Source organism: Stegostoma tigrinum, chromosome 7 (genome assembly GCF_030684315.1).
Source record: "Stegostoma tigrinum isolate sSteTig4 chromosome 7, sSteTig4.hap1, whole genome shotgun sequence".
In the NCBI taxonomy this organism is placed as follows: Eukaryota; Metazoa; Chordata; class Chondrichthyes; order Orectolobiformes; family Stegostomatidae; genus Stegostoma; species Stegostoma tigrinum.
In genome coordinates this window covers 107,986,565-108,012,479 of record NC_081360.1, presented here as the reverse complement: position 1 = coordinate 108,012,479, position 25,915 = coordinate 107,986,565, and the positions used below count along the sequence as shown (strand labels likewise).

Here is a 25,915-nt window from a genome sequence, read left to right as displayed (position 1 = left end):
GATGCTGTTTGGCCTGCTGTGTACATCCAGCTCCACACTTTATTATCTCGGATTCTCCAGCATCTGCAGTTCCCATTATCTCTATAGCTGACTGTTGACTCTTTGTGTTCTCCTACATCCACTTCCTTCATTGAAATAATTGAAATATATTGTTACCAGTTGTGGCTCAAGCACTGATCTTTATGGCACTCCAGTAGCAACAGTCTGCTGTTCTCAAAGTATCCCTTTTATCCTGTATTTCTATCATCTACTAGTTAGTCAATCATTAATCCATGCTAATATAGTACCAAACATCATGGGCTCTTATCTTATTAAAATGCCTTATATGACATACCTTATTAACACACAGCAAAATAAAAACAGGAGTAGGCCATTCAGCCACTTGAACCCATTCCACCATTCAATGAAATCCATGACTGATTTGTGGTTTAACTCCATATATCTGCCTTTGGTCTACATCTGTTAAAATTTTATTTTAAAAATAATTATATACCTCATTTCAAATTACTACTGCAGTTTGTGGAAGAGAACTCCAAATCTCTACCACCTTTTGTGTGTTGAAGTCCTTTCCAACATCTCTTCCGGATGATCTGTCCCTAATTTTTAGACTACACCTCTTATTTCTAGAATATCCAACTAGTGAAACAGTTTATCTACGCTGTCTACCCTTTAGTTCATGGTCGGCACAACATCGAGGGCTGAAGGGCCTGTTCTGCGCTGTATTGTTCTATGTTCTATGTCTTTTCCTGTTAATAACTTAAATACTTTGACCAAATCATCCTTTAACCTTCCAAATTTAGAGAAAACAGGCCTAATTTTTCATAATCTCTGCTCATAATTTAAACCCTGAAGTTAAGATAACACTCTTGTAAACTTATGATGTACTCCCTCTGAGGCCTAAATACCCATCCTAAAGCGTGGCACCCCGATCTGCTCACAATACTCCAGAGGCCTAATGAGGGCTTGTACAACTGCAGCATCATTTCTGAGCTTTGTACTCCAGTCCTGTAGATAATAAGGCTAGCACTCCATTAGAGGTGTAATAGACAGCAAAAAACATTACCTCAGAGTATAACAAGATCTTGATAAGATGGACCAGTGGGTGAAGGAGTGGCAGATGGAGCTTATTTTAGATAAATGTAAGATGCTATATTTTGGAAATGCAAATCAGGGCAAGTAGGACCGTGGACAACATTGCTGAACAAAGAGATCTTGGAGCAGAGGTTCATACTTGCTTGAAAGTGGAGTTGCAGGTAGACAGGATAGTGAAGAAGGCATTTGGTATAATTGCATTTATTGGTCAGTGCATTGAGTACAGGAGTTGAAGAGTCATGTTACGGCTGGACAGAACATTGGTTAGGCCACTTTTTGAATACTGTATTCAGTTCTGGTCTCCATGCTATAGGAAGAAAGAAACTTGAAAGGGTTCAGACAAGATTTACAAGGGCGTTGCCAGGGTTGGAGGGTTTGAGCTACAGGAAGAGGCTGACTAGTCTGGGGCTATTTTCCCAAGACTGTCCAAGGCTGAGGGAGTGACCTTAGACGGATTTATAATTTCATGAGGGGAATGGATAGGGTAAATGTGCAATGTCTTTTCCCCAGGGTGGGGGAATTCAAAACTAGAGTGCATAGGTTTAAGGTGAGTGGGCAAGATAGAACATAGAACATAGAACATTACAGCACAGTACAGGCCCTTCGGCCCTCGATGTTGTGCCGACCTGTCATACCAATCTCAAGCCCATCGAACCTACACTATTCCATGTACGTCCATATGCTTATCCAATGACGACTTATATGTACCTAAAGGTGACGAATCTACTGCCGTTGCAGACAAAGCGTTCCATTCCCTTACTACTCTCTGAGTAAAAAAACTACCTCTGACATCTGTCGTATATCTTTCACCCCTCAGTTTAAAGCTATGCCCCCTCGTGCTCGCCGTCACCATCCTAGGAAAAAGGCTCTCCCTATCCACCCTATCTAACCCTCTGATTATTTTATATGTTTCAATTAAGTCACCTCTCAACCTTCTTATCGCTAATGAAAACAGCCTCAAGACCCTCAGATTTCCTCGTAAGACCTTCCCTCCATACCAGGCAACATCCTAGTAAATCTCCTCTGCACCCTTTCCAAAGCTTCCACATCCTTATTATAATGCGGTGACCAGAACTGTACACAATACTCCAAATGCAGCCGCACCAGAGTTTTGTACAACTTCACGATCACCTCTTGGTTCCAGAACTCGATCACTCGATTTATAAAAGGTAGAACACACTGTATGCCTTCTTAACAGCCCTGTCAACCTGGGTGGCAACTTTCAAGGATCTGTGTACATGGACACCGAGATCTCTCTGCTGATCTACACTGCTAAGAATCTTACCAGTAGCCCTGTACTTTGCCTTCTGGTTACTCCTACCAAAGTGCATCACCTCACACTTGTCTGTATTAAACTCCACTTGCCACCTCTCAGCCCAGCTGTGCAACTTATCTATGTCTCTCTGCAACCTACAGCATCCTTCGTCACTATCTACAACTCCACTGACCTGAGTGTCGTCTGCAAATTTACCAACCCATCCTTCTACGCCCTCATCCAGGTCATTTATAAAAACGACAAACAGCAGTGGACCCAACACCGACCCTTGCGGTACACCACCAGTAACTGCTCTCCAGGATGAACATTTCCCATCAACTACCACCCTCTGTCTTCTTTCAGCAAGCCAATTTCTGATCCAAACTGCTATATCTCCCACAATTCCATTCCTCCGCATTTTGTATAATAGCCTATTGTGGGGAACCTTATCGAACGCCTTGCCGAAATCCATACACACCACATCAACCGGTTTACTCTCATCTACCTGTTTGGTCACATTCTCAAAGAACTCAATAAGGTTTGTGAGGCATGACCTTCCCTTCACAAAACCATGCTGACTATCCCTAATCAATTTATTCTTTTCTAGATGATTATAAATCCTATCCCTTATAACCTTTTCCAACACTTTACCAACAACTGAGGTAAGGCTCACTGGTCTATAATTACCAGGGTTGTCTCTACTCCCCTTCTTGAACAGGGGAACCACATTTGCTATCCTCCAGTCATCTGGCACTATTCCTGTAGACGATGACAAGTTAAAGATCAATGCCAAAGGCTCGGCAATCTCCTCCCTGGCTTCCCAGAGGATCCGAGGATAAATCCCATCCGGCCCAGGGGACTTATCTATCTTCACCCTCTGAAGGATTTCTAATACCTCTTCCTTGTGAACCTCCATCCCACCTCGTCTAGTAGCCTGTATCTCAGTATTCTCCTCGACAACATTGTCGTTTTCTAGAGTGAATACTGTTGAAAAATATTCATTTAGCGCTTCCCCTATCTCATCTGACTCCACACACAAGTACCACGACTATCCTTGATTGGGCCTAATCTTACTTTCGTCATTCTTTTATTCTTCAAATACCTATAGAAAGCCTTAGGGTTTACCCTGATCCTATCCGCCAACAACTTCTCATGTCTCCTCCTGTCTCTTCTGAGCTCTCTCTTTAGGTCTTTCCTGGCTACCTCGTAGCCCTCAAGTGCCCTAACTGAGCCTTCACATCTCATCCTAACATAAGCCTTCTTCTTCCTCTTGACCAGAGATTCCACCTCCTTCGTAAACCACGGCTCCCACACTCTACAGCTTCCTCCCTGCCTGACAGGTACATACTTATCTAGGACACACATGAGCTTTTCCTTGAATAAGCTCCACATTTCTAATGTGCCCATCCCCTGCAGTTTCCTTCCCCATCCTATGCTCCCTAAATCTTGCTTATTGTCATCGTAATTGCCTTTCCCCCAGCTATAACTCTTGCCCAGTGGTATACACCTATCCCTTTGCATCACTAAAGTAAACATAACAGAATTGTGATCGCTATCACCAAAGTACTCACCTACTTCCAAATCTAACACCTGGCCAGGCTCATTACCCAGTATCAAATCTAATGTGGCTTGGCCCCTTGATGGTCTATCTACATACTGTGTCAGGAAGCCCTCCTGCACACACTGGACAAAAACTGACACATCTATAGTACTCGAACTATAGTGTTCCCAGTCAATATTTGGAAAGTTGAAGTCCCCCATGACAACCACCCTGTCTCTCTCACTCCTATCGAGAATCATCTTTGCTATCCTTTCCTCTACATCTCTGGAGCAATTTGGAGGCCTATAGAAAACTCCCAAAAGGGTGACCTCTCCTTTCCTGTTTCCCACCTTAGCCCATACTACGTCAGTTGACGAGTCCCCAAACATCCTTTCTGCAACTGTCATACTGTCCTTGACCAACAATGCCACACCTCTCCCGCTTTTACCATCTTCTCTGTTCTTACTGAAACATCTAAATCCCCGAACCTGCAACAACCATTCCTGTCCCTGCTCTATCCATGTCTCCGAAATGGCCACAACATCGAAGTCCCAGGTAGTAACCCATGCTGCAAGTTCACCCACCTTATTCTGGACGCTCCTGGCATTGAAGTAGACACACTTCAAACCAACTCCTTGCTTGCCGGTGCCATCTTGCTTCCCTGAAACTTTATTTTGGACCACCCTACTCTCAACCTTTTCTATAGTCGAACTACAATTTTGCTGCCCATTCTCCGGCTGAATTAGTTTAAACCCACCCGAATAGCCTTAGCAAATTTCCCCCCCAGGATATTGGTACCCCTGTGGTTCAGGTGAAGACAATCTTGCTTGTAGAAGTCCCACCTACCCCAGAAAGAGCCCCAATTATCCAAGAATTCAAAACCCTCCCTCCTGCACCATCCCTGTAGCCACGTGTTCAACTCCCCTCTCTCCTTGTTCCTCGCCACACTAGCACGTGGCACGGGCAACAAACCAGAGACAACAACTCTGTTCATCCTAGCTCTCAGCTTTCATCCTAGCTCTCTGAATTTCTGCCTTAAATCCCCATCTCTCTTCGTACCTATGTCGTTGGTGCCTATGTGGACCACGACTTGGGGCTGCTCCCCCTTAAGGATCGCAAAAACACGATCAGAGACATCACGCACCCTGGCACCTGGGAGGCAACACACCAACCGTGAGTCTCTCTCTTCCCCACAGAACATCCTATCTGTCCCCCTCACTATGGAGTCCCCAATGACTAATGCTCTGCTCCTCTTCCCCCTTCCCTTCTGAGCAGCAGGGACAGACTCTGTGCCAGAGACCTGTGCCCCACTGCTTTCCCCTGGTAAGTTGTCACCCCCAACAGTATCCAAAACGGTATACTTATTGTTGAGGGGAATGGCCACAGGGGATCCCTGCACTCCCTGCCGGTTCCATTTCCGTCCCCTGACCGTAACCCATCTGCCTTTTTCCTGTACTTGAGGAGTGACTACCTCCCTGTAACTCCTCTCAATAACCCCCTCTGCCTCCCGAATGATCCGAAGTTCATCCAGCTCCAGCTCCAGTTCCCAAACGCGGTTTTCAAGGAGCTGGAGTGGGGTGCACTTCCCGCAGATGTAGTCAGCAGGGACACTAGTGGTGACCCTTACCTCCCACATTCTGCAGGAGGAACATTCAACTGCCCTTTCCTCTATTCCCATTATTCTAAATTCCCAAGACTTAAAAAATAAAGAATAAAAAATAATCTTGTTACCTTACCAATCAGGGACACAGAACCTTTTTTTTGGTTAGAGGAGGAGGATAGGTGGGAGACAACACGCAGGTAGTGTTTCGGGTAACGCAACCACACAAATATATTCCCTCACTCACCAGTCCCGTGTCGGCTCCTGCTCAGCGTACCTCCGCCTATTCACAAGGTAAGCTTTTTAACGATTCAAAAACAGTGACTCACCGCCTTCCCGACAGGCTCCTGCTCCAAGATCCCGCTCGCGATGCTGCTGCAACCAGATTTAAAAGGAAACTGACAGGCAACCTTTTCACCAGAGGAAGGTATATGTATGGAATGAGCTGCTGGAGAATGTGGTGGAGGCTGGTACAATTACAACATTTAAAAGGCATCAAGATGGATATATGAACAGAAATGTTTAGAGAGATGTGAGCCAAATGCTGGCAAATGGAACTAGATGAATTCATGATATCTGGCTGGCATGCAAAAGTTGGACCGAAGGGTCTGTTGCCATGCTGTGCATCTCTATGATTCTATTACTCTATTAGCTGTCTTGATTTTCTGCATCGGTTCATGGCATTTTAAATATCTATGCACTTGAACACACTCCCCTCCGGATCCCAGTCTTTTTGGACATGCATTGTATTTAACTTCATACCATGTAAGATGTATCCTGACGTATCATTTTCAGTTCAAAATGAGTAAAATCACACATGCTTACACAGAATATAGAACATAGAACAATAAAGCGCAGAACAGGCCCTTCGGCCCTCGATGTTGCGCTGACCTGTGAACTAATCTAAGCCCATCCCCCTACACCATCCCATCATCATCCATATGCTTATCCAAGGACTGTTTAAATGCCCCTAATGTGGCTGAGTTAACTACATTGGCAGGCAGGGTGTTCCACTCCCTTACCACTCTCTGAGTAAAGAACCTGCCTCTGACATCTGTCTTAAATCTATTACCCCTCAATTTGTAGCTATGCCCCCTTGTACAAGCTGAAGTCATCATCCTTGGAAAAAGACTCTCACTGTCCACCCTATCTAATCCTCTGATCATCTTGTAAGTCTCTATTAAATCCCCTCTTAGCCTCCTTCTCTCCAATGAGAACAGACCCAAGTCCCTCAGCACTTCTTCATAGGGCCTACGCTCCAGACCAGGCAACATCCTGGTAAATCTGCTCTGCACCTTTTCCAATGCTTCCACATCCTTCCTGTAATGGGGTGACCAGAACTGCACGCAATATTCCAAATGAGGTCGCACTAGCGTTTTGTACAGTCGCAGGATGACATCACTGCTCCGGAACTCAATCCCTCTACCAATAAAACCTAACACACCGTAAGCCTTCTGAACAGCACTATCAACCTGGGTGGCAACTTTCAGGGATCTATGTACATGGACACCAAGATCCCTCTGCACATCCACACTACCAAGAATCTTTCCCACACTACCAAGAATCTTTCCATTGACCCAGTATTCTGCCTGCCTATTATTCTTCCCAAAGTGAATCACCTCACATTTATCCGCATTGAACTCCATTTGCCACCTTTCAGCCCAATTCTGCAGCTTATCCAAGTTTCCCTGCAACCTGGAGGGAGTTTAATGCAGACAAGTGTGAGGTGATGCACTTTGGTAGGAGTAACCAGAAGGCAAAGTACTGGGTTAATGGTAAGATTCTTGGTAGTGTAGATGAGCAGAGAGATCTCGGTGTCCATGTACACAGATCCTTGAAAGTTGCCACCCAGGTTGACAGGGCTGTTAAGAAGGCATACTGTGTTTTAGTTTTTATTAATAGAGGGATCGGGTTCCGGAACCATGAGCTTATGGTGAAGCTGTACAAAACTCTGGTGCGGCCTCACTTGGAGTATTGTGTACAGTTCTGGTCACCGCATTATAAGAAGGATGTGGAAGCTTTGGAAAGTGTGCAGAGGAGATTTACTAGGATGTTGCCTGGTATGGAGGGAAAGTCTTACTAGGAAAGGCTGAGGGACTTGAGGCTGTTTTCATTAGAGAGAAGAAGGTTGAGAGGTGACTTAATTGAAACATATAAAATAATCAGAGGGTTAGATAGGGTGGATAGGGAGAGCCTTTTTCCTAGGATGGTGTCGGCAAGCACGAGGGGCATAGCTTTAAATTGAGGGGTGAAAGATATAGGACAGATGTCAGAGGTAGTTTCTTTACTCAGAGAGTAGTAAGGGAATGGAACGCTTTGCCTGCAACGGTAGCGGATTCGCCAACTTTAGGTACATTTAAGTCGTCATTGGATAAGCATATGGAATAATGTAGGTTAGATGGGCTTGAGATCGGTATGACAGGTCGGCACAACATCGAGAGCCGAAGGGCCTGTACTGTGCTGTAATGTTCTACGTGCTATGTTCTCTATGTTAACCTGCAACATTCTTCCACACTGTCCACCATTCCACCAACTTTAGTGTCATCTGCAAACTTAGTAACCCATCCACCTAAGCCTGTGTCCAAATCATTCAAAAAATGACAAACAGCAGTGGTCCCAAAACAGATCCTTGAGGCACACCACTCGTGACCTGACTCCAGGCTGAATATTTTCCATCAACCACCACTCGTTGCCTTCTTACAGAAAGCCAGTTTCTCATACAAACTGCTAAATCCCATGCCTTTGTATTTTCTCCAATACCCTACCATGTGGAACTTTATCAAAGGCTTTTCTGAAGCCCATGTACACCACATCAACTGCCCTTCCCTCATCCACATGCTTGGTCACCTTCTCAAAAAACTCAATGAGGTTTGTGAGACACGACCTGCCCTTGACGCATCTATGCTGACTATCTCCAATCAAATTGTTGCTTGCTAGATGATTATAAATCCTATCTCTTATAATCCTTTCCAAAACTTTTCCTACAACAGACGTAAGGTTCACGGGTCTATAAATACCTGGGTCATCCCTACTGGCCTTCTTGAACAAGGGCACAACATTTGCAATCCTCCAGTCCTCTGGTACTGAAACTGTAGACAATGAGGACTCAAAGATCAAGGCCAAAACCTCCGCCACCTCCTCCCTAGTTTCCCAGACAATTCTCGGAAAAATCCCATCTGGGCCAGGGGATTTATCTAACTTCACACCTTCTAGAATTGATAACACCTCCTCCTTACTAACCTTAATCCTTTCAATTCTAGTAACCCGTAACTCAGTCATCTCCTCTACAATATTGTCCTGTTCCTCAGTGAAAACAGATGAGAAATAATCATTTAGCACCTCTCCAATCTCCACAAGGTCCACACACAACTTCCCTTTTCTGTCTTTGACTGGCCCTATTCCTACCCTAGTCATCCTCTTATTCCTCACATACCTATAGAAAGCTTTAGGCTTCTGCTTTATTCTACCTGCTAATGTCTGCTCATGTCCCCTCCTTGCTCTTCTTAATTCTCTCTTTAAATCCTTCCTAGCTAATCTGTAACTCTCCATCGCGTCATCTGAACCATCTCGTCTCATCGTCACATAAACCTCCCTCTTCCGCTTAACAAGAGATACAGTTTCTTCAGTAAACCATGGTTCCCCTAATCTTATCACTTCCTCCCTGCCTGACAGGGACATACCTACCAAGGACTCGCAATATCTGTTCCTTAAACCAGCTCCACATTTCGATTGTCCCTAACCCCTGCATTTTGCTAACCCATTCTATGCCTCCTAAGTCTTGCCTAATCGCATTATAATTGCCCTTCCCCCATCTATAACTCTTGCCCTGTGGCATGTTCCTTTCCCTTTCCATCGCTGAACTAAACGTAACCGAATTATGGTCACTTTCTCCAAAGTGCTCACCTACCACTAAATCAAACACCTGGCCTGGTTCATTACCAAATAGCAGATCCCCTATTGTCGGCCCTTCGACATGCTGTGTCAGGAAACCCTCCTGCACACGTTAGACAAAAACTGATCCATCCGACATATTAGAGTTATTGCATTTCCAGTCAATGTTAGGGAAGTTGAAGTCTCCCATATTGACCCTGTTCCTTTCACTCCTGCCCAGAATAATTTTTCCAATCCTCTCTTCCACATCCCTGGAACCTTTTGGGGGCCTATAAAAAACTCCCAGCAGTGTTAGCTCTCCTCTCCTGTTTCTGACCTCAGGCCATACCACCTCAGTAGACGAGTCCTCATCAAAAGTTCTTTCAGCCACCGTTATACTGTCCTTGACTAACAAGGCCACACCTCACCCTCTTTTACCACCTTCTCTGATCTTAATGAAAGATCTGAACGCTGGAACCTGCAACATCCATTCCTGACTCTGCTCTATCCATGTCTCCAAAATGGCCACAACATCGAAGTCCCAGGTACTTATCCAAGCTGCAAGCTCACCTACCTTTATCCGGATACTCCTGGCGTTGAAGTAGACACACTTTAATCCAGCTTGCTGTCTGCCAGCACACTCATGTGACAGTGACGTCCTGTCCATGTCCTCTCTACGCTCATCCTCCTGTATACTGGAACTACACCTCAGTTTCCCATCCCCCTTCTGAGCTAGTTTAAATCCACCCGAATAGCACTAGCAAATTTCCCACCCAGGATATTAGTGGCCCTCTGGTTCAAGTGGAGTCCGTCCTGTTTGTAGAGGTCCCACTTTCCCCAGAATGAGCCCCAATTGTCCATGTACGTAAAGCCCTCCATCCTGCACCATCCCTGCAGCCACATGCTCAGCTGAAATCTCTCCCTGTTCTTTGCCTCGCTATCATGTGGCACGGGTGACAAACCAGAGTAAACCACTCTGTTTGTTCTAGCTCTCAGCTTCCACCCTAGCTCCCTGAAATCCTGCCTGACATCCCTATCCCTCTTTCTACCTATGTCACTGGTGCCTATGTGGATCACGACTTGGGGCTAGTCACCCTCTCCCTTCAGAACCCCAAAGACACGATCCGAGACATCACGGACCCTGGCACCCGGGAGGCAACACTCCAACTGTGAGTCTCTTTTGTTCCCAGCAAACCTTCTATCAATCCCTCTGACTATTGAGTCCCCATTGACTAATACGCTCTTCCTATCCTCCCTTCCCTTCTGTGCAAGAGGGACAGACTCTGTGCACCCTACTGCATGCCCCTGGTAAGTCATCCCCCCCAACAGTATCCAAAACGGTATACTTGTTTTTCAGGGGAACGACCACAGGGGATCACTGCACTGACTGCTTTTTCCCCCCTTCTAACAGTTACCCAGCTTTCTTTGCGCTTAGGAGTAACTACTTCCCTGTAACTCTTGTCTATCACTTACTCTGCCTCCCAAATGATCCGAAGTTCATCCAGTTCCCGCTCCAGTTCCCTAACGTGGTCTTAGAGGACCAACAGTTGGGTGCACTTCCTGCAGATGTATTTGGATGGGGCACTAATGGTGTCCCTCATCTCATACATCATGCAGGAGGAACATTCCTCTACCTGCACTGCCATCCTGCTAACCCCCTGATCAGAAAGTAAAAAAAAGAGAAGCTTACCTGATTTGTCCCTGGTGTATAAGGTTAGAGGAGGTGGATGGGTGGGAGGCCCTACAAGGGTCGGGTCTTGGGTTTAGCTAACGATCACTTATATAGCTGAGGGATGAAAAAAAAAGTCCCTCCCTTCCCAAAAACCTCGGCTCTGAGGTGCTGCTGCTGCAACCAGAAATGGAAGGCTCCAATGCTCGAGGTAAGGTTTTAAAGATTTCAAATCACTGACTCACCGGCTTCCCGACAGGCCCCTGGTCCAGCCAACGATCACTTATACACCTGAGGGAGGAAAAAAAAATGCCCTCCCTTCCCAGAAACCTCTGCTCCGAAGTGCTGCTGCTGCAACCAGAAATGGAAGGCTCCGAAGCTAAACTCTGTCTGCCACAGCTTTTCCCATTCACCTAGTCTATCAATATCCCTTTGTGTTTTTATGCTATCATCTGCACAATCTACAAATTGTTCATAAATAATGTGAATAATTGAGGTCCTAATGCAGATTCTTGTGGGGCACCACTGGTCACATTTGAATACCTACCCATCAGCACTATATTTAGTTGCCAGCTACTCAATCAATTTCCCAATCATGTAATAGAAATATAGAAGATATGAGCAGGAGGAGGCCATTTGGCCCTTCAAGCTTTCCCTACCCTTCTTAATGATCATGGCTGATAATCCAACTCAATGACCTAATCCTGCTTTTTCCCCATAACATTTGATCCCATTCACCCTAAGTGCTATATCTAGTCACCTCTTGAATGCATTCAGTGTTTCGGCATCAACTACTTCCTGTGGTAATGAATTCCACAGACTGATCACTCTTTGGGTAAAGAAATGTCTCCTCATCTCCGTCCTAAATGGTCTACCCCGAATCCTCATACTGTGACTCCTGGTTCTGGACACGTCCACCATCAGGAATATCCTCCCTGCATCTACCTATCCAGTCCTGTTAGAATTTTATAAGTCTCTATGAGATCACCTCTCCTTTGTCTGAACTCCAGTGAAAACAATCCCAACTGAGTCAATCTCTCCCCATTTGTCAGATCCACCATTCTTGGAATCAGCCTGGTAAACCTTCACTGCACTCCCTTGAGAGTAATATGCTGCCCTGATTACTATGGGAGAAAACCAGACCACTTAGAGGGAACAGACCCAGATACAGGGAGGACATACAAACTCCACACAGACAGTCACCCAAAGGTGAAATTGAACCTGGATCCTGGCACTATAAGTCAGTAGTATTAACCACTTTGCCTTCCTGGCCTCTTCAAAAAGTTCAATGAAGTTTATCAGGCATAACCTACCGGTCATGAGTCCATGCTAGCTTTACTTGATTAACTGAAAATTTTTGGAGTTCAGTGATCCAATCCATCTTAACAGATGTTAGCCTGCAAATCCCTGGTTTTCTACCTCTGAGCTTCTTAAAAAACAGAATGTCATGTGCAATTTTCAAATCCAGCTGGATGACTCCAGTATCTGGGGAACTCAGTAAATGATGCTTAAAGCATCTACAATGTGCTCCCCTACTTCCTTTAAAACCTTGTAGAAATCCAAATATATTACATTTACTGGTTCACCTTTTGCTTTACTTGTTACCTCCTCAAAAATTGGTCAGGCATGTTTTCCCCTCCATGAAGCCATGGTGACTCTGCTTAAGGCCAGAAGTTATAGCAGCAGAATTAGGCCATTTAGCCAATCGAGTCTGTTCCAATCTTTGGTCATGGCTGATTTCTCACCCCATTCTCCTGCCTTCTCCCATAACCCTTGATCCCCTTATTAATCACAACCGATCTGTCTTTGTCTGAAAAACCCTCAATGACTTGGATTCCACAGTCTTTTGTGGAAATGAATTTCACAGATTCACCACCTTCTGGCTGAAGAAAGTCCTCATCATTTCATAGAACATTACAGCCCAGTACAGGCCCTTCAGCCCTCGATGTTGTGCCGACCTGTCATACAAATCTGAAGCCCATCTAACCTACACTATTCCATGTACGTCTATATGCTTGTCCAATCATGACTTAAGTGTACCTAAAGTTGGCGAATGTACTACCATTGCAGGCAAAGCGTTCCATTCCCTCACAAATCTCTGAGTAAAGAAACTACCTCTGACATCTGTCCTATATCTTTCACCCCTCAATTTAAAGCTATGCCCCCTCGTGCTTGCCGTCACTATCCTAGGGAAAAGGCTCTCCCTATCCACCCTATCTAACCCTCTGATTATCTTATATGTCTCAATTAAGTCGCCTCTCAACCTTCTTCTCTCTAATGAAAACAGCCTCAAGTCCCTCAGCCTTTCCTTGTAAGACCTTCCCTCCATACCAGGCAACATCCTAGTAAATCTCCTCTGCACCCTTTCCAAAGCTTCCACATCCTTCTTATAATGCGGTGACCAGAACTGTACACAATACTCCAAGTGCGGCCGCACCAGAGTTTTGTACAGCTTCACCATAACCTCTTGGTTCCGGAACTCGATCTCTCTATTAATAAAAGCTAAAACACTGTACGCCTTCTTAACAGCCCTGTCAACCTGGGTGGCAACTTTCAAGGATCTGTGTACACGGACACCGAGATCTCTCTGCTCATCTACACCACCAAGAATCTTACCATTCGCCCAGTACTTTGCCTTCCGGTTACTCCTACCAAAGTGCATCACCTCACACTTGTCCGCATTAAACTCCATTTGCCATCTCTCAGCCCAGCTCTGCAGCTTATCTATGTGTCTCTGCAACCTACAGCATCCTTCGTCACTATCCACCACTCCACTGACCTTAGTGTCGTCTGCAAATTTACTAACCCATCCTTCTACGCCATCAGCCAGGTCATTTATAAAAACGACAAACAGCAGTGGACCTAACACCGACCCTTGCGGTACACCACCAGTAACTGGTCTCCAGTTCTTTCAGTTCTAAAGGGTTGGACCTTTACTCTGAATCTGTGCCCTTGGGTCCAAGTCTTCCCTACTATTGGAAATATCTTTTCCAGATTCACTCTAGCCAGGTCTCTCCATATTCTGTAGCTTTCAATCAGATCCTGCCTCATCTTTCAGAACCTCATCTTGATCATGTCCACTAGCTCTCCTTCATCTAGCTTGCTCATTACCCCCTCAAAGAATTACAACATGTTTGTCAGCCATGACCTCCCCCTGATGAAGTGGTGCTGACTCAGTCCTATTTTACCATGTGCTTCCAAGTGTGCTGCAATAATGGGCTCTAAAGTCTCACCAATGACCAAAGTCAAGCTAACCGGTCTATAATTTTCTGCCTTCTGCCTCCCTCACTTCTTAAACAGGGATGGTACATTAGCTAATAAAATGTGAGGCTGGATGAACACAGCAGGCCCAGCAGCATCTCAGGAGCACAAAAGCTGACGTTTTGGGCCTAGACCCTTCATCTGCAGTTCCCATTATCAATGGTACATTAGCTATTTTCCAGCCCTATGGGATCATCCTTGAGTCCAGTGATTCCTGAAGAATCACCACCAATGCCTCCACAATTTCTTCAACTGTCTCTTTCAGAACCCTGATGTAGTTCATCCAGTCTGGGAAATTTGTCCACCTTCAGACCTTTCAGTCTCGCCACCACCTTCTCCTTAGTGATGGCCATGACACTCAAATCTGTTACTGACTCTCTTGAAGTTTGGGTACGCTTTCCTTAAGAAAAGAATATGGATGAGGAAGTGGGGGCCCCATCAGGAAGTCCACTGTGGATAAAGAATGGTCAGTCGTGCATCGGGTAATGATACTATCCAGCTATTATAGGGAGGTATTGTGAGTAGCACCTGTGATTCCTATGACAGGACATATGAGGATTAAGGTAGTGGCGTAGATTTTCTCTTACTTGAAACCAGGGATTCTCCAAATTAATTGACAAATTTAAACCCATTTAAATTGGTTCATGGACATGAAATAAAGGGCCATTGAAATGATTAGAGATATATTGCCAAATCAGAAAAACAAAACTTCAATGTTAGAGTATGTGCCCACTTTTTCACAAAAGGTTAACAGGAGCAGAGAATTGCACAGAAACATTTAAAATCTTCCCAAAATAAGATGAATGAGTGGGCAGACAAACATGCAACATCTTGTTTTGGATCGGAAATTGGCTTGCTGAAAGAAGACAGAGGGTGGTAGTTGATGGGAAATGTTCATCCTGGAGACCAGTTATTAGTGGTGTGCCGCAAGGGTCGGTGTTGGGTCCACTGTTGTTTGTCATTTTTATAAATGACCTGGATGAGGGCGTAGAAGGATGGGTTGGTAAATTTGCAGACGACACTAAGGTCAGTGGAGTTGTAGATAGTGACGAAGGATGCTTTAGGTTGCAGAGAGACATAGATAAGCTGCAGAGGTGGGCTGAGAGGTGGCAAATGGAGTTTAATGTGGACAAGTGCGAGGTGATGCACTTTGGTAGGACTAACCAGAAGGCAAAGTACAGGGCTAATGGTAAGATTCTTAGTAGCGTAGATGAGCAGAGAGATCTCGGTGTCCATGTACACAGATCCTTGAAAGTTGCCACCCAGGTTGACAGGGCTGTTAAGAAGGCATACAGTGTTTTAGCTTTTATTAATAGAGGGATCGAGTTCCGGAACCATGAGGTAATGCTGCAGCTGTATAAAACTCTGGTGCGGCCACACTTGGAGTATTGTGTACAGTTCTGGTCACCGCATTATAAGAAGGATGTGGAAGCTTTGGAAAGGGTGCAGAGATTTACTAGGATGTTGCCTGGTATGGAGGGAAGGTCTTACTAGGAAAGGCTGAGGGACTTGAGGCTGTTTTCATTAGAGAGAAGAAGGTTGAGAGGCGACTTAATTGAGACATATAAGATAATCAGAGGGTTAGATAGGGTGGATAGGGAGAGCCTTTTTCCTAGGATGGTGACGGCAAGCATGAGGGGGCATAGCTTTAAATTGAGGGGCAAAAGATGTAGGACAGATGTCAGAGGTAGTTTCTTTACTCAGAGAGTAGTAAGGGAATGGAACGCTTTGCCTACAACGGTAGTAGATTCGCCAACTTTAGGTACATTTAAGTCGTCATATGGACGTACATGGAATAGTGTAGGCTGGATGGGCTTGAGATCGGTATGACAGGCCGGCACAACATTGAGGGCCGAAGGGCCTGTACTATGCTGTAATGTTCTATGTTCTATGTAAGCACAATTTTTAAAGCAGGAGAAGAAGTTTTGGTACCATGGCCTTTGTGAGATCATGATGTGGTCTGCTCCCCACTGAGATGAAACACAGACTGGGCAACTTCTTTGTTGAACACCTAAGTTCTGTCTGTAAAAGTGACCCAGAGCTTCCAGTTGCCTGCCATTTCCGGTTTACTCTCTACATTTAGTTCTGAAGAAGGTTCACTGGACCCAAAATGTTAACTCTGCTTACTCTCTACAAATGCTGAGTTTTACCAGCAATTTTTGTTTTTAAGTGAGAGAGGTATAGTGAGTTAGCTCAGAAAATACAAAAAAAATTGCAAAGATGCACTTGATTGTACGTGGGTATAGATAATTTGGACCAAAACAACATCCATATTGGTTAAAGCCTGAGAAATGGACAAAGGAAATTCAATCCATGTTGGAGAATCAATTGATCAAACCAAGTCAGAGGAATTAGAGTTCTCCTGTAGTATTGGTTCCTCGACGAAAAAATTCAATTAGATTATGTGTGGATTATCGGAAGATGAATGCGATCGCAAAGGTGAATTCATACCCTAATTCCCAGACTTGAAGATTTCATTGATACGGTTGGAGTGTGTAATTTTTATCTAAAGTTGATTTGCTAAAAGAGTATTGGCAAGTACTGCAGACAATGAGAGCTAAGGAAAGAGATAATGGGAACTGCAGATGCTGGAGAATCCAAGACAACAAAATGTGAGGCTGGATGAACACAGCAGGCCAAGCAGCATCTCAGGAGCACAAAAGCTGACGTTTCGGGCCTAGACCCTTCATCAGAGCTCTGATGAAGGGTCTAGGCCCGAAACGTCAGCTTTTGTGCTCCTGAGATGCTGCTTGGCCTGCTGTGTTCATCCAGCCTCACATTTTGTTGTCTGAGAGCTAAGAAAATTTCTGCATTTGTCACACAACAGAGATAACCCATGATTGAGAAAGAAACATGGTTGGCCTGGACTGGTTGGATCAAAAGGTCTTCTTCCATTCTGTATGGCTTTATGACTGGGCTTGTAACTACTGCAATTTCGAAGAATGAGGGTGACTTGACTGAATTGCATAAGGCCTGAATGGTCTTGACAAGATGTTCATGGAAAAGATGTTTCTCTTGTGGATCAGTCGAGAACAAAGAGGGAACTGTTTAAAAATTAGCGGTCACTCTTTTTAGAACAGAAATTTTCTTTCTCTTTGAGAGTAGTGACCCTATGGAACTCTGCCTTAGGAGGCAAGGTCATTGAATAATCATAGAATCACTACAGTGTGGAAACAGGCCATTCGGCACAACAAGTCCTCACTGCCCCTCCGAAGAGCATCCCATCCAGACCCACTATCCTACCCCTGATTTCCCATGTCTAACCCACTTAACTTAAACATCTCTGGACACTAAGGGGCAATTTAGCACGGCCAATCCACCCAGCCTGCACATAGAACATAGAACACAGAATACTTTTAAGGCATGGGGTGATCAGGCTATGGTATTTGGTGCAAGTTATAATACAAATTTGTAATTGTCAAGTTTAAAAAAAGTGGTAGGTAGGAGGCCAGCCAGGAAAGTATTATTTAAATAAAGTCTAGGATGTATTATATACATAGGAACAAGAACAGGCAAAACATAACAAAGGCATGGATAAAAATTACACCAGCACATGAATTTAGATAAGAGTGAAAACCAGCTCTGATGCCATGCTCTAAATTGCTGGTTTGGTGGGGATAAACCTGGGTCAGTAGTTCAATCCAGAGTCAAGTACAACACCAGGTTGTGAATGGTCTTGTACAGTCATCAAGTCTTGGCAATGGAAATATTGTAATGATAAAAACAATCTGCTGAACAAGACTATCAGGCCTGAATCACAATTAAGTAATCCACCTGGCAGTCGGTTCTGAATGAAAGAATAAGACGTTGCTGAAAGAATTATTTAACAGTTGTGGCCATTTTTATCTCATTTCACAGGCAGTTCAAATTATACAGTGACTGTGATTTATGAACTGGATTAATTTCCATTCTGCAGCCTTAGTCGTAACCCATTTTCACTGATAGACCTGGTAGATTCACGATGCCCAATGTTGTCCTACTACCATCAGCTTCTCAATCTCAACCTCTTCAGTCTTGCTGTGCTATCATTTCCCATGTTAAGATGCTTCATCAAGGTATCCGTAAAGCAAATCATTTCCTCAGACTGTGGTCACTCTCATCACCAGTTCTCTGTTCGCATTTGGTTGGTGCCTCTGTTCATTAGACCTCAGATGGCTAAGAATGTGTAGAATAGTGTATGCACAGTGATGATCGGACATGGTTGCCATTGGCTGGTTGCCTCTGGAACTGTTATGTGTTGTAGATGACCTTTCGGTCCGTGAGTTCCTGTTACGGTTCATGCTGCTTTTCTGATCCTCCAAATCCTTGGACTTTTCATAGTTCAGTACTTTCCATTGCTGGTTAACTGCTTGCCAACGCTTAAAGATACGATATACAGATGGCCCCTCATGAATAATCAAACCTGGATAGGCAGAATGGAAACAGCAGGCAAAAATTACGCTTACTACTGCTGAGCAGTTCAACACATTACTTCTTGTGATAAAATCATTATAATTTTAATATTAAATTGAACCATATAGCCTGCTGTATCTGGGCTGGTGTTTGATCCACATCACAGTTTATAATTATCTTTGATAAGAGATAATGGGAACTGCAGATGCTGGAGAATTCCAAGATAATAAAATGTGAGGCTGGATGAACACAGCAGGCCAAGCAGCATCTCAGGAGCACAAAAGCTGACGTTTCGGGCCTAGACCCTTCATCAGAGCTCTGATGAAGGGTCTAGGCCCGAAACGTCAGCTTTTGTGCTCCTGAGATGCTGCTTGGCCTGCTGTGTTCATCCAGCCTCACATTTTATTATCTTATAATTATCTTTACCTGCCAATCCCAACATCATTGAGTTTTTTTGTTTAAACGGTTATCTGATTGTCACGCAAATATATTCAAAATCAAGAAGGATCTGGACAGAGTAGAAAGGGTTGGGGAAGCTGTTCCCAATGATGGAAAGTTTGACAATCAGTGATCACTGATTTTAAATAATCAGCAAAAGAACCAGAGACAAGATAAAATGTTTCTGAGCAGCAAATAATCAGTCTGGAATGCACAGACTGAAGTGTGAGGGAGAAGATTTAATCATGATTTTCAAAAGGTAAGTAGACTATTATCTGAAGGGAAGAGATTGGCAGAGGTGCGGAGGAGAAGTGGGGAGTGAGATTCACTGATAATGGGAACTGCAGATGCTGGAGAATTCCAAGATAATAAAATGTGAGGCTGGATGAACACAGCAGGCCAAGCAGCATCTCAGGAGCACAAAAGCTGACGTTTCGGGCCTAGACCCTTCATCAGAGAGGGGGATGGGGGGAGGGAACTGGAATAAATAGGGAGAGAGGGGGAGGCGGACCGAAGATGGAGAGTAAAGAAGATAGGTGGAGAGAGTGTAGGTGGGGAGGTAGGGAGGGGATAGGTCAGTCCAGGGAAGACAGACAGGTCAAGGAGGTGGGATGAGGTTAGTAGGTAGCTGGGGGTGCGGCTTGGGGTGGGAAGAAGGGATGGGTGAGAGGAAGAACCGGTTAGGGAGGCAGAGACAGGTTGGACTGGTTTTGGGACGCAGTGGGTGGGGGGGAAGAGCTGGGCTGGTTGTGTGGTGCAGTGGGGGGAGGGGACGAACTGGGCTGGTTTAGGGATGCAGTAGGAGAAGGGGAGATTTTGAAGCTGGTGAAGTCCACATTGATACCATATGGCTGCAAGGTTCCCAGGCGGAATATGAGTTGCTGTTCCTGCAACCTTCGGGTGGCATCATTGTGGCACTGCAGGAGGCCCATGATGGACATGTCATCTAGAGAATGGAAGGGGGAGTGGAAATGGTTTGCGACTGGGAGGTGCAGTTGTTTGTTGCGGACTGAGCGGAGGTGTTCTGCAAAGCGGTCCCCAAGCCTCCGCTTGGTTTCCCCAATGTAGAGGCAGCCGCACCGGGTACAGTGGATGCAGTATACCACATTGGCAGATGTGCAGGTGAACCTCTGCTTAATGTGGAATGTCATCTTGGGGCCTGGGATGGGGGTGAGGGAGGAGGTGTGGGGACACGTGTAGCATTTCCTGCGGTTGCAGGGGAAGGTGCCGGGTGTGGTGGGGTTGGAGGGCAGTGTGGAGCGAACAAGGGAGTCACGGAGAGAGTGGTCTCTCCGGAAAGCTGACAGGGGAGGGGATGGAAAAATGTCTTGGGTGGTGGGGTCGGATTGTAAATGGCGGAAGTGTCGGAGGATAATGCGTTGTATCCGGAGGTTGGTAGGGTGGTGTGTGAGAACGAGGGGGATCCTCTTGGGGCGGTTGTGGCGGGGGCGGGGTGTGAGGGATGTGTTGCGGGAAATACGGGAGACGTGGTCAAGGGCGTTCTCGATCACTGTGGGGGGAAGTTGCGGTCCAGATTCACTGAGGTGCTTTTACAGAGAGCCTGCATGAACAAGGAGCTGAATGGAGCCATCCTGTGATTTTAACATAAAATATAAAGAGCAACAGACTTTTATTCTTATTCCATAAATTAAAGAAGTAATGTATTGTAAATATTTGTACAGTCAAGCCCCATAATTGTAATAATCCTTATATTATTCTACATTTGAGTTTCACTTGAATGACATCTGTAACTGTGTAGTGAATTATGGTTCAGAGATAATGGGAACTGCAGATGCTGGAGAATTCCAAGATAATAAAATGTGAGGCTGGATGAACACAGCAGGCCAAGCAGCATCTCAGGAGCACAAAAGCTGACGTTTCGGGCCTAGACCCTTCATCAGAGAGGGGGATGGGGTGAGGGTTCTGGAATAAATAGGGAGAGAGGGGGAGGCGGACCGAAGATGGAGAGAAAAGAAGATAGGTGGAGAGAGTTTAGGTGGGGAGGTAGGGGGGGATAGGTCAGTCCAGGGAAGACGGACAGGTCAAGGAGGTGGGATGAGGTTAGTAGGTAGATGGGGGTGCGGCTTGGGGTGGGAGGAAGGGATGGGTGAGAGGAAGAACAGATTAGGGAGGCAGAGACAGGTTGGACTGGTTTTGGGATGCAGTGGGTGGAGGGGAAGAGCTGGGCTGGTTGTGTGGTGCAGTGGGGGGAGGAGACGAACTGGGGTGGTTTAGGGATGCGGTGGGGGAAGGGGAGATTTTGAAGCTGGTGAAGTCCACATTGATACCATTAGGCTGCAGGGTTCCCAAGCGGAATATGAGTTGCTGTTCCTGCAACCTTCGGGTGGCATCATTGTGGCACTGCAGGAGGCCCATGATGGACATGTCATCTAAAGAATGGGAGGGGTAGTGGAAATGGTTGGCGACTGGGAGGTGCAGTTGTTTGTTGCGAACTGAGCGGAGGTGTTCTGCAAAGCGGCCCCCAAGCCTCTGCTTGATTTCTCCAATGTAGAGGAAGCCACACCGGGTACAGTGGATGCAGTATACCACATTGGCAGATGTGCAGGTGAACCTCTGCTTAATGCGGAATGTCATCTTGGGACCTGGGATAGGGGTGAGGGAGGAGGTGTGGGGGCAAGTGTAGCATTTCCTGCGGTTGCAGGGGAAGGTGCCGGGTGTGGTGGGGTTGGAGGGCAGTGTGAAGCGAACAAGGGAGTCACGGAGAGATTGGTCTCTCCGGAAAGCAGACAGGGGTGAGGATGGAAAAATGTCTTGGGTGGTGGGGTCGGATTGTAGATGGCGGAAGTGTCGGAGGATGATGCGTTGTATCCGGAGGTTGGTGGGGTGGTGTGTGAGAACGAGGGGGATCCTCTTTGGGCGGTTGTGGCGGGGGCGGGGTGTGAGGGATGTGTTGCGGGAAATACGGGAGACGCGGTCAAGGGCGTTCTCGATCACTGTGGGGGGAAAGTTGCGGTCCTTGAAAAACTTGGACATCTGGCATGTGCGGGAGTGGAATGTCTTATTGTGGGAGCAGATGCGGCGGAGGCGGAGGAATTGGGAATAGGGGATGGAATTTTTGCAGGAGGGTGGGTGGGAGGAGGTGTATTCTAGGTAGCCGTGGGAGTTGGTGGGCTTGAAATGGACATCAGTTACAAGCTGGTTGCCTGAGATGGAGACTGAGAGGTCCAGGAAGGTGAGGGATGTGCTGGAGATGGCCCAGGTGAACTGAAGGTTGGGGTGGAAGGTGTTGGTGAAGTGGATGGACTGTTCGAGCTCCTCTGGGGAGCAAGAGGCGGCGCCGATACAGTCATCAATGTACCGGAGGAAGAGGTGGGGTTTGGGGCCTGTGTAGGTGCGGAAGAGGGACTGTTCCACGTAACCTACAAAGAGGCAGGCATAGCTGGGGCCCATGCGGGTGCCCATGGCCACCCCCTTAGTCTGTAGGAAGTGGGAGGAGTCAAAAGAGAAGTTGTTGAGGGTCTGGACGAGTTCGGCTAGGCGGATGAGGGTGTTGGCGGAGGGGGACTGGTCGGGCCTGCGGGACAGGAAGAAGCGGAAGGCCTTGAGGCCAACTGCATGCGGAATGCAGGTGTATAGGGACTGGACGTCCATGGTGAAGATGAGGTGTTGGGGGCCAGGGAATTGGAAGTCCTGGAGGAGGTGGAGGGCGTGGGTGGTGTCACGGACGTAGGTAGGGAGTTCCTGGACCAAAGGGGAGAAAATGGAGTCCAGATAGGTGGAGATGAGTTCGGTGGGGCAGGAGGAGGCTGAGACGATGGGTCGACCAGGGCAGGCAGGTTTGTGGATTTTGGGAAGGAGATAGAAACGGGCCGTGCGGGGTTGGGGAACAAAGAGGTTGGAGGCTGTGGGTGGGAGGTCCCCTGAGGTGATGAGGTCATGAATGGTGTTGGAGATGATGGTTTGGTGCTCGGGTGTGGGGTCATGATCGAGGGGGCGGTAGGAGGTGGTGTCGGAGAGTTGGCGTCTGGCCTCGGCGATGTAGAGGTCAGTGCGCCATACTACCACTGCGCCACCCTTGTCTGCGGGTTTGATGGTGAGGTTGGGGTTGGAGCGGAGGAGCGGAGGGCTGCCCGTTCTGCAGGGGAGAGGTTTTCTGCTTGTCCTGTTACCTTACAGAACCAGTGGACATGCACACTAATGTCCGTCTGATCCTCGGTGTTTCCTAAAGTGTTAACATTCTCCATGTATTGTTTTGCCTTCATACTCCTGTCTAAGTGCATTATCTCAAATTTAACCAGATTGAATTCCATTTTAAAATGATCAGCCCATCTTACCAGCCAGTCTATATCCTCCGTAATGTAATTGTGTTAAATGGGCGACATGATCAAGTGTTTCCCAGAACTTTATGGAAAGCTAGGGAAGCTACTGCTGGGCTCCTTACCAACATATTTATATTTTTGATAGCCACAAGTTAGGTGCTGGAAGACTGAAAGGTAGCTAATATGGTGCCATTACTTAAGAAAGTGAGTAAGGCAAAGCCAAGAAACTATAGAATGGTGGGCCTGATATCAGTCATTGGTAAATTGTTGGAGAGGATTTTGAGGTTAAAATGTGTCAGTGATAATGGGAACTGCAGATACTGGAGAATCCAAGATAATAAAGTGTGAAGCTGGATGAACACAGCAGGCCAAGCAGCATCTCAGGAGCACAGAAGCTAGCCTGAGATGCTGCTTGGCCTGCTGTGTTCATCCAGCTTCACACTTTATTATCTAGGATTCTGAGGGATAGGATTTACGTGTATTTGGAAAGGCAAGGACTGATCAAGGAGAGTCAACATGGCTTTGCGTGTGGGAAATAGTGTCTTACTAACTTGATCAAGTTTTTTGAAGAGGTGACAAATTGGTGATTGATTTAGGCAAAGCATGTCTATATAGACTTAAGCAAGGCATTCAACAAGGTTCCACATGGTAGACTGGTCAGCAAGGTTGGCAGACCTGGAATTCAGGGAGAGCTAGACACTTGGATCCAAAATTGGATCAAAGATAGGAGATCGCGAGGGTGATCATGGAGGGTCGTTTCACAGCCTGAAGGCCTGTTGACCAGCGGTATGCTGCATGGATTTAGTGATGGGTCCACTGCTTTTTGTCATTTGGATGTGAATATAGGAGAAATGACTAGTAGGTTTGCAAATGACACCAAAATTGATGGTGTCATGGACAGTGATGAAGGTTATCTAAGAATATAATGGGACCTTGACCAGATGGGCCAATCGGCCAAGGAGTGGGAGATGGAGTTTAATTTAGATAAATAAGGTGCTGCATTTTGGTAAGTCAAATCAGGACAGGAATTATATATTTAATGGTATGGTCCTGGGGACTGTTGCCAAAAAAAGAGACCTTGGACGCAGTTAGTTCACAGGTAGATAGGAGAGTGAAGAAGGTGTTTAGTATACTTGCTTCTACTGGTCAGTCAGTGCATTGAGTATAGGCGTTGGGATGTCATGTTGCTGCTATACGGGACATTGGTTCAGCAACATTTGGAATACTGCATTCAATTCTGGTCTCTCTGCTATAAGATGGGTGTTAAACTTGAAATGGCGCAGAAAAGATTTACAAGGATGTTACAATATTTGGAGGGTCTGAGCTACAGGGAAAGCTGAGTCGGCTGGGGCTATTTTCCCGAGAACATCAGAGGTTAAGAGGTGACCTTATAGACATTTATAAAATCATGAGGGGTTTGGATAGAGTGAATAGCCAAGGTCTTTTCCCAAGAGTAGGGTAGAGGTTTAAGGTGAGAAGGGAAACATATAAAAGGGACTTAAGGGGCAGCTTTTTCACGCAGAGGGTGGTGAGTGAATGGAATGAGCTGCCAGAGGAAGTGGTAGAGGCTGGTACAATTACAACGTTTAAAAGGCATCTGGATGGGTAGAAGAATAGGAAGGTTTTGGAGGGACAACATTATATTCGCTTTCTCAATCACGGACTCTACCTGCAAATTAACTTTTAGACAATCCTGGACCAATACTCCCAGATCCCTTTGTACTTCTGCTTTACGAATTTTCTCACCATTTAGAAAATAGTCCATGCATGTATTCTTTTTTCCAAAGTGCAAAACCTCACATTTACTCACATTGAATTTCATCAGCCATTTTCTGGACCACTGTCCTAAACTGTCTAAATCTTTCTGCAGCTTCCCCACCTCCTCAGTGCTGCCTCCCTGTCCACCTATCTTTGTACTATCAGCAAACTTCGCCAGAATGTCCCCAGTCCCTTCATCTAGATCATTAATATACAAGGTGAGCTGCTGCGGCCCCAACACTGAACCCTGCGGGACATCACTCGTCACCGGTTGCCATCCCGAAAAAGAGCCTTATATCCCAACTCTCTGCCTTCTGTCAGACAACCAGTCCTCAATCCAAGCCAGTAGCTTGCCTCAAACACCATGGGTCCTCACCTTGTTCAGCAGCCTCCCGTGAGGCACCGTATCAAAGGCCTTTTGGAAGTCTAGATAGATAACATCTACTGGGTTTCCCCGGTCTAACATACTTGTTACCTCTTCAAAGAATCCTAACAGGTTTGTCAGGCACCACCTCCCCTTACTGAATCTATGCTGACTTGTTTTAATCTGACCCTGCACTTCCAGGAATTTAGAAATCTCATCCTTGACAATGGATTGTAGAATTTTACTAACTACCGACGTTAGGCTAATCGGCCTATAATTTTCCATCTTTTGCCTTGATCCTTTCTTAAACAAGGGGTTACAACAGCAATTTTCCAATAATCTGGGACTTTCCCTGACTCCAGCTTCAGAGAGCGCCTCAACATATAGTCCTGGATT

At 45.9% G+C, this 25,915-nt stretch overlaps 1 protein-coding gene across 1 annotated transcript in view; it reads right to left on the bottom strand.

The window, feature by feature from the left end:
* Nucleotides 1-17,771: 17,771 nt before the first annotated feature.
* Nucleotides 17,772-25,915, bottom strand: part of LOC125454384 (E3 ubiquitin-protein ligase MARCHF4-like) — a 177,704-nt gene continuing 169,560 nt past the window's right edge. The window contains exon 4 of the mRNA XM_048535075.2: nt 17,772-18,689. Within this exon, the coding sequence (XP_048391032.1) occupies nt 18,367-18,689 (323 nt within the window). The 3' untranslated portion in view covers nt 17,772-18,366. The remainder of the gene's footprint in view (nt 18,690-25,915) is intronic.